The sequence below is a fragment of the Gobio gobio genome (assembly GCF_949357685.1).
Source record: "Gobio gobio genome assembly, chromosome: 7".
Taxonomy (NCBI): domain Eukaryota; kingdom Metazoa; phylum Chordata; class Actinopteri; order Cypriniformes; family Gobionidae; genus Gobio; species Gobio gobio.
The window spans coordinates 5,492,369-5,502,574 of record NC_137103.1 but is presented as its reverse complement, the minus strand read 5'-3'; the positions used below and the strand labels follow the sequence as shown (position 1 = coordinate 5,502,574).

Genomic DNA, 10,206 nt, shown 5'->3' with positions numbered 1-10,206 from the left:
AAAGGCTTCGAGTGTTGTTCTTTGCTCGGGTTTTAACGGAAAGGAGAAGTTTAAATCGCTTAAAACAGATGCGATAGCTGATTCGAACGAGTGATGCTCCACAGCAGCGGCAAATCTGCTTCACCGTCGCTGCGCTGTCGTCATCGTGTAAAGCCGCCCCAACGTTTCTGATTGGTGCCGCGATTTCTAGGGTTTAGAAATGGGTTTGAATGGACTCTTTGCCAGACTACTTGCAGAGCAAATCTAAATTTGCCGGAAGTTGTCTGGGTTTTCCCAGGCTAACGGTTGTCAACAATCTGTTTTTATGTTCGTGTGACAAAAAAGTCAAACTCAGGGTCTTCAGGGTCTGGACAAAAGAAAATGGACAAAATTCATCCTCAAAAACAGAAACAACACAGAACACACATACAGAAATGAAGTGGCACACTTCCAACAATGCATAAAACATCCACAATGTAAAATGATCCTGTTCACACACACACACACACACACACACACACACACACACACACACACACACACACACACACACACACACACACACACACACACACACACACACACACACACACACACACACACACACACACACACACACACACACACACACTATTGATTATTATTGCTGTTCAGTTCATTGCATTTTGAAGTTCATGTTGTATATTTTTTTACTCAATATGTAATATAACTGTTCATTTCTGTTCATTTTTGTTCTGTTACAGTTAGTCACTGAAGTGTAGATTAAATTTGTAGAATTATAAGAAAAACAGATGAAATCAGAAAAAACCCTAAAGAACTTTTCTCTTGTTCAGGTTTGATTCAAATAAAGTAACATTGAAAAAAAAAATTCAGTACAAAAAAATGCTAAACTTTGACAAAATTAATTAATTTTAATTGTTATAATTGTGATTTCCTAACATTTAGATATCAATCCAACTGAAAAATACTTGTGAAAAGATGTCTTTCAGTCAGTCAAATAGCACATAGCAAATAGTGGAGCTCTGCAGCCATTTACTGGTAAAAGTCTTTTTATTTTAAAACTGTATTTTCCAAAAGATGGGCAAAAATCTTACACTAATTATCCATTCTATTACCATATTTTTTATATGGTAAATAAAACATGATTTTCATTTTTGGGTGATCTCTCCTTGTAACATTTCAAGTGTGAAAGCGGTTTGGAATCGGTAATGAACACATGATGAGAGCAGGCGTTTTGCAACTGTTGTTCCAGGTCGTGTATCACAGTGTTAAACCGGCAGCTCTCAAACAGCAGCTGGAAAACATCAGCATTGCGTCTGAGAAAGCTGAAGGACCTAATCCTGGAGATGGAGGAGAGGGAGGCTGAGAGAGAGCAAGAAGCAACAGAGAGAGAGGAGAGACGATTGCCTGAACCTGTCCTAATCAAACACACCTGAACATGTCATCAAGTTCACCCAAAACCAAGGGGGAAGTCCAGCCTCCGGAAAGCGTACCATCCATAGGGGCGGCCATTGCTAACCAAGCCATCACCTGCTGTTAGCATCCCATTGACTCCCATTCATTTTGGCCTCATTTTGACAGTGAATATCTTTACATCTGAGGCGTTTAAAGACTCCATTCGTCCATTGTTTATTTCTAAACAAACACAACAGCGTATAAAAGGCTCCATTACCTTGTATCTGACACTATCGCCCCATAGAAGCCGTTTTTGTAAAAAATAGGCTACGATTGCGTCATAACCACACGACTCTCGTCGCATAGTAGAGAAATTACCGTATAGACCCGAGGAGAAGCTCACAGGCAATCTTTACTGTCTATGAGGCGATCGGGGGGACGTGGAGGCGTAAAGTCCGATAAAGTCAAGGGAGAAGCATGAGGAGAAGCCCATAGAGAGCCAGAAGCAACGGGACAAAATATTTCAACAACGTGATTCAGATTTTACGCTGCACAACTACTAGAAGACTTACAACTGTCAGACAGGCTGATCACGTCACATCTACGTCCTCAAGCTCAGTCTGCCCTTACGAAAATTAACCATGGCTTTACTACAAATAAAACCAAAAAAACATGGTTATTATAGTTAAACCATGGTAACCACAAATTAACCATGGTTTTGCAACTCTAACCGTTTAACCATGGTATTTGTGGTTAAACTGTGGTTATATAAATTAGCCAAATTAGTAATCAATTAGCCAAACAAACATGGTTAACTACATTTTTACTATAATAAAACCATGGTTAATTTTCGTAAGGGTGAGGCTGCAGTACATCAGCCATCAGGAAGTGATGCTTCTAACTGACTTTAATTTTTCTCTGTGAAGTCTATGTGTCGCTGTGTCCATTTCTTTTACTGTCTATGGTGTAGACGCAAGAAATGTTTCAAAATCCACGAGCTGCGATTTACAAATGTGCAAGAAGAGATCCACCAATGCAGAGGAAGCCATTCACAAATGAAGAGTTGTGTTTGTGACAAAAACATTTGTGGATTTGTTTTATTCACAAATGTCATTGTATTTATTTCTGAATCATTCATTTTTGTGAAACTCCTGCATACATTTGTGGATCTCATTCTATTTATTTGTGAATTTATTTAATTTTTGTGAATCTCTTTACGTTTATTTGTGGATAACAATCTATTTGTTTGGAATAACGCAACAAATCTACCCTCATAGAAGAAGGTCAAGAGATGTCATCCGTGTGATTTGAAGGTTCAAATATTGCCACACTGATGGCTCAAGAAGGTGTTATTGTTCAAATAACATATGGTTTAATTTTAAAATATGAAGAAATTGTAACCCTAAAGTGTTTTTCACGTGTAATAATTCTGTAAAGGCTAGGGACATTTCCATAGAAAGGACTTATGTAATATTTTTCGTGTTATAGCGCCACCAAGTGTTCAATCGTCGCGGTTTTTTTATCGTGACCAAACACTCAGCCCATACACATGTGTACCAAGTTTGGTAAATATATCTCATTTTGTTCTTGAGGTATAGCCATTTTAGTAAAATAGGCTCCTCCCACAACATTCGTTTTCCACCCCTTAGCAACCGTGAATCGAAATTTCAACTTTTTTTCGATAATTATTGATATTCAGACTCCAGAGAACATTTCTGCACTGGTTTGGTTCCGATCAAGCAAAAAACCTAGGAATAGTTTGCAAAAGTAGTGTTTTGACAAATACACATGATACATGATATAAGACACTTGAGTCTACAACATACGGTTTAGGAGTTATGGGCAGTTTCGCGCAATTGATTGCTATAGCGCCACCTATAGGCCAATAGAAGGACGCGTCTGTTTGTCATTCCGCGCGACAGGTGGCGGTGGTGAGCAGACACACAACAACACAAACACTCATCAATGCTGACGAAGAAGACAGAGTCGCCTGCCCGTGTGTGTTGATCAACAGCATGAGTAATAAACGCAGTGTTTACACGTTTGAGGATTATAAATGCACGCCCGACCCTGTGTTCGCGGTGGAGCGGGACTGTCTCGAGCCGTCCCCGGCGCCGATAGTGGTGGATAACGGCTCGTTCCAGTGCCGCGCGGGCTGGGCGAGCGGGGTCGCGCAGCTGGATCAGCCGCGGCTCGTGTTCAGATCGGCGGCGGCGCGCAGCAGAGGAGCCGCGCGCGGGGACGCGCACGTGGGGAACGACATCCCGAGCCTGGAGCCGCTGCGCTGGACCCTCAAGAGCGCGTTTGACCGCAACTCCGTGGTGAACTTTGACATCCAGGAGCTCATCTTTGACTACATCTTCACGCACCTCGGAATAAACAGCCAGGTAATGATGTTTATCGGTGGAGAAGCGTTTTTGACAGTGTGTGTGTGTATATATTCTCACCATGTGCAGAGTTGAGTTCTTCTTTTACGTTGTTTGCTATTATTATTCAAATACACCAGTGGACTTGAGGTCAAGACACATCTGACCTGTGTAATCCCAGTACAAGAGACTGGTTTCATTTCCCAGATCTTGTCAATATAAAGCAGGTATCAGAGATGTGGTGATGTCTGTGCAGAAGTACTTTGTGTTCCTCATGGTATACCTTAAAGGATTAGTTCACTTTTAAATAAACTTTTGGTGATAATTTACTCACCCCCATGGCATCCAAGATGTCCATGTCTTTCTTTCTGCAGTCAAAAAGAAATTAAGGTTTTGGATGAAAACAGTCCAGGGTTGTTCTCCATATAATGGACTTCAATGGGCTCCAAACGGTTCAAGGTCCAAATGACAGTTTCAGTGCAGCTTTAAACGACACCAGATGATGAATAAGGGTCTGATCTAGTGAAACGATCAGTTTCTGTGAGAAACCCAGCAGTATTTATGCTATTATTTTACCTCTTATCAGACGAACGTGATCGTCTCTGAGCTCCGCCATAACTTCTGCTAAGTGAGGTCAAAATACGAGCTTGGTCATAGATGTTTACGTAGATGCCTCATTAGCGACTGCACAGATCAGTAGAATGAGGCATCTACGATCGATATATCTATGACCACGCTCGTATTTTGACCTCACTTGCCGGAAGTTATGGCGGAGCACGTTCCTCTGATAAGAGGTAAAATTTCTTTTTGACTGCAGAATGAAAGACATGGACATCTTGGATGACATGGGGATGAGTAAATTATCAGCAAAAGTTTATTTAAAAGTGAACTAATCCTTTAATTGTAACCTTTAGTGGTATAGTAATGTACCAACTGACAGGGTTTCCTTGTATAGTTTACAAGAATAAGTGAAATCGCAAAAAAGTGGATACAGGCCATCGAGAGCATTCAGAGGACGTTATATTACACGGAGAATTAATAAAGTTTGATTCAACTCAAATTAATAAAGTTACATAAGACAAGGGAAAAAACAGTTTGAAGATGAATGCAAATATTAACAATATTTATTGAAATTCATATCACAAAAGGTTCTGTCATAAAACACAAGTGTGCTGTTCAGTCCAAATGCATCACAATAAATACAGACTTGCACCTTCCCATGAAATATGTAATACATTCCTCATTTCTTAAGTACCGTCCAAATAACATGAAAACATTAATATGTACACTTCCCATGAAATGTCAACTCTTAATACTTTAACAGATTTCCCAAACACGGACATTTTAAAACAAAACCATTGTGCTGAAGTCCAGATAACATTCAAACAATTTCATCACGCATACACTATACCCAAGAAAAATAAACTAAAATATAGTTCACTTTCAAATAAAAATGACCCCAAGCGTTACTCACCCATAAAGCCATCCTAGGACTTTCTTCTCTATGATGAACACAATCAGAGAAATATTAATAAATATCCTGACACAGATAATGGGAGTGATCGAGGATCAACGAGTATGAGCTGAAGAAAGTGCTTCCATCCATCATCGTACTTTACATGGCATCCCTTTGCTTTAGAAGGCCTTTAATTTACCCCTGGAGCCATGTGGAGTAAGTTTATGATGGATGGAGACACAGGGTATTTGCAGGTTTCACCAAGTCAAATTTAAGACTTTAAGACCATTATGAATTAAATTGAAGACCTATATCTTATAAAAAAAAACTTACAAAGGATATGCAGAATCACAAATTTACTTGCAAAGCAAATAATTTATTCAAATTGAACAAAGTATTAGTAAACTTGCACTTCCTCATAGCTCAATCCTAGGTAGGCTACTGTTTGTTTTTTCCCCTGTTGTTGCTGTTTTCCCACGAAAGCTGATTGGCTGCAATACAAGAGACATTTTGGTCTCATTTGTAGTTGTAACACAGCAAACTATAGTTGGACTGGTGAAAGAAAGAACTACAACACCCCGGAATAAACACACACTAAAGCGCTGCGGGAGCATTGCACTCGTGAAAATACTCAGCAAAATAGCTCCCTTGTCATGGTCTTTATTTAACTATAGGCCTATCCACGTTTCTCCTGAGTAAACGCCGAGCGCCGCCATGAGGAATTCCAACTTGCGTTTAGATGCCCTCATGTTCCCGATCTCCATAGGAACACATTGTCAAAACGGGGTAAAAAGAGCATCTGAATTAATTAAACAGAAACTTTTTGAACATTACTAAAAATAAAAATATGTGCAGGGTTCAGCTGTGCTGTTGTTGACAGCTACATAACAGCAATAAACTGAAGAAATTCCTGGAAAACCCTTATTTAAGACATTATCCCCCGGTTTCACAGACAAGGCTTAAGCTAGTCATAGACTAAAATGCATGTTTGAGTTGTTTTAACTGAAAGAAACTTGCACTGATATATCTTAAAATATGTCAGTGCTATTGTTTTGTCTCAAGATGCATATCAGTAATGTTTTTTTTCTAGCGCACGTTTATAAAAGTTCCTTAAAAGTCCTAATTGAACTAATGCCTAATCCTAGTTTACCCTAAACCCTGTCTGTGAAACCGGGCCTAAGATTTTTAAGGACCCGCGGACACCCTGAGACACTCACTTCAGCTCATACTCGATGATTCTCGATCACTCCCATAATAAAGCTCAGATGTGTCAGGATATTTATTAATATTTCTCTGATTGTGGTAATCAGAAAGAAGAATGTCATACTCCTAGGATGGGCTTGAGGGCGAGTAAATCATGGACTAGTTTTCATTTGAATGTAAACTAATCCTTTAAGACAACCTGAATGCTCAGTTAGATTTGAAACATTATTTGAACTAAAATGTTAAATTGTTGCAATATAGTATGTCATACCTTGTGGGTCTTGAAAACATCTGCAGAGTCTTCTTTCAGATAAACTGGTAGACCTGTCAGAACAGTAGTTCGTCTGACGTCAATGTCATTCTTGTCCTTAAAAGGCAAAAGACTAAATTAGCAGAATTTAATTCACAATTAAACAACATTTATGGATGAATTCTCTGTCATGATACATTTTGCTGGACGATAAATTGGCCAAGAAATTATTGCGATAAACGATAATATTGTCGTTCATTATTCTAAAATAATGATAATGGCATAATGCAGGTACACCTTTTCAAAGATCAATAAACTTTTATTTCTAAAGACTATTTAACACTGAAAAAGGAAAGCATTTTAAATATCAACAATAAATTAACAAAACAACCAAAAACAAAAAAAATGCACTTTAATAAACAGCTGGGAAACTGCAACGATTGATTGCGTTTAAGGTAATGCTGGGAATCGATAAAAAAATTAACTAATTAATCGAATTTTTTTCCGCAATTAATAACGATTAATACATTTTCCCGGTAACATGACCAAAAATATTTAAGACCCATCGAATCTGAATTTAAGACATGAAGACTTTTTAAGGCCTTATTTAAGTAAAATCTTATTTAAGACATTAAGACTTTAAGACTTTCATTACCTATGATAAGACAACCTTCAAGAATTGCAAACTTAATTCCATGCAATAGTATTAGTAATTGTGTGTCTTCCTTAAAAACCTGTATAACAGGGAAATTCTTTAGGGCAGATAAAAGATAAGTACAAGAGTTTTTTTAATTTATTTATTTCATTTCAATTCATTTCAATTCATCCAAACATAAAAATGGAAATTTTCACTTACCAGCATGTTAATCTAAACCTACCTTATATTTTTACATATTTGGAACAGAGATATTGCAAGGAATCTTTTAGCTTTTATGCTCATATAAGGAAAGTCAATGATTACCAGAACTTAAGTCTTAAAGCATGAGGGTGAGGAACTGATGACAATTTTCATGTTTGGGTTCACCCTTTAACATTTGTTACATTACTTAGTGTTGAGATTACTTTTACACCAATAATCTCATGCTGTACAGCCCTTCGATAGGTTCAAGTCTACTTACTTGTTCATTGTAGTCTTTTAGTATTGCAGCCATCTTGTTGCCACTGACACTCCCCTTCGCTGCCTTAGCTCTGAAAAGATCCAGAAGCTGTGGAGTATGTTTATCCAGGGAGGAGTAAAATGTCTGCTGCAGCTTTTGATTTGTGATTCTGTGAAACTCTGCAAGTACCTGCAACAATAAATAGAAGAAAAAAACACATAAAAAGGCTGTTATAAATTTGAAAATGAAATAAATCACAATGCTTTTCTACACTGCAAGTAATTTTTGTACACTAAAGGGTGCAGAGAAGTGCATAAATTGTTACAAAATTAATACATTCACAAATGTCATTTATTTCAACATTTACCCACCTTTGTGTATTTACAAACCTAAGCCAATGATTAAGTCAATATTTTGGGTGAACTAATCTTTTAAAGAACAAAATGTTGACACCCCAAAACCTTAAAGCGTTAGTTCACCCCAAAATTAAAATTGTCATTAATTACTCACCCTAATGTTGTTCCACACCCGTTAAGACTTTTGTTAATCTTTGGAACACAACAGCGTTGACATCAAAAAGATATTCATTTAAGTTTCAACTAATCCATATGAAATCAAGGGGTTTAGTTCACATTTTCTGAAGAGAATCAATCGCTTGTTATAATGAGAATATTTCATTTAGGCTTTTACTCGCATGTAAACATTGATCAGCAAACATAAGCAGACGCTCAACTGAACGTGAATCACGCACAAGATTCTCAAACTCAAGCTCAAACATGCTGCGTAACCAACGAGTTCATTCCCATGTGTTCTGTGTCTGTGCTTCTGGAAGAGGATGGATCAAAAGTATTACGGGTGTGGAACGACGTGAGGGTGAGGGCGAGTAATTAATGAAATGATAATACATTTACATTTTGGGGTGATCTAACCATTTAAGATGCCAACAATTTCTCTTTGAGAAGTAAACAAACAATTTATTAAAGCATCACTTACTTGGGCTTCACGAAACAAAGCTGGCCATCTTGACATCATTTCCTTAACTGATGGACTGGACTGCACAATCTCTTTTCGTCTCAGCGCAAATGTTTGTTGCATGTGTCGATTTATCATCATGACATCTTGGTCCTTCTTTTTAAGTTCATCCATCATTTTTAGACGTAAATCTTCCAAAGAATTTTCATCTGACCCATGAGTAAAGTTAGGGAGAAAGTTGACTTCTGCTCGTCTAGGGCGTTTAATATTTACACGACTGTGTTCTGCATCTGGATTGCTCCTGCTTCTTTTGCACACATTAATGGCAACTTCTTGCATTCCTGATCGCCGAAGTTTGCTTCTATAATTGCCCATTTTGAACTTCAAGGACACTTTCCAGCCATCATAACCGGTTCTTGAGCCATTTTCCTTCAAACAGGGGTGTTTGTTCACCAGGGCTTCAGCTGCTTTGGCAAAGTCATCATCACTTGGGTATGCCTTGAAGCTGTAAATTGTATCAATCATTCTCTCAAGTATGTTATGTTTTTGATCCCTTGTCAATTTAAGATGCTTTCCTTCTTTAAAATATTCAGAATTGCCCTCTCTCAAGGCAAACTCCACGTCATAAGAAAATGTTGGTGGATCAAACACATCAGGCCACCTGCTTGTGCGCTTAGAAGAGGATGATGTGTCTAAAGCCAACGCTGTCTCTTCTGTGTCAGTAGAATGAACATCCAGCTCAAGTGTTTTAATGAGCTTCACAGTTGCTTTGGAGGGAAGTTCATCAATGTTCTCGAGATCGCATAATGCATTTCCGAAATCAGGATCTTCAAACTGTAGCCTAAATTCATAACTCACATTGAGGTTTGTTTTTAGCTGCAACAAAAGGGCACTGACTGTCTCAGGGCGAGATGGCAAAACTATTTTACGGGTACTTGTAGGATCTATGATCACCCTCAGCTTTAAAGTGCTATCTGAGGCACTCATTTTGAATCTGTAAGCATAAAACACACACACACAGGCAATCAAACTACAGGGGCTTTTGCGTTAAAAATAATTAATTTTGTATGTAATATTTTGCCATGAAACTGATCAGCTAATTGGCAACCATCAAGACATCAAAATTTGTTTTGTAGAAGATGCATCTACAATCTTAAAGGCACTTACAGTTGACCCTCAGGGGTAGTGATCAGCAATGCAGCAGCAAGCTACTGTAGGTCCAAGAGTGAGATGAACCTCTTTGTGGTAAGGATTTTTTGGCCTTTTACCCTGTAAGCAGTCAGAGGAATGCTGTCGTGCAATTCATATGGTGATCTCACAAATACCTTTCCTCCAGAGTCTGCAACTAACTCATAACTACGCAAATGCTCTACATAGTTTGATTCAAATTTCTTCAGCACAAAATAAACACTGTCATTAAACAGTAAAGCGTGCCAAATCTCATGAAACTGAGGAAACCCTCCATGTAGCCCTGTGCAAACAAACATG

The 10,206-nt window shown here is 38.2% G+C and overlaps 1 protein-coding gene across 1 annotated transcript in view; it reads left to right on the top strand.

The window, feature by feature from the left end:
• The first annotated feature begins 3,321 nt into the window (after positions 1-3,321).
• The window catches only part of actr5 (actin related protein 5), a 31,281-nt gene continuing 24,396 nt past the window's right edge, over positions 3,322-10,206 (top strand). Inside the window, exon 1 of the mRNA XM_079822583.1 lies at positions 3,322-3,761. Within this exon, the coding sequence (XP_079678709.1) occupies positions 3,390-3,761 (372 nt within the window). The 5' untranslated portion in view covers positions 3,322-3,389. The remainder of the gene's footprint in view (positions 3,762-10,206) is intronic.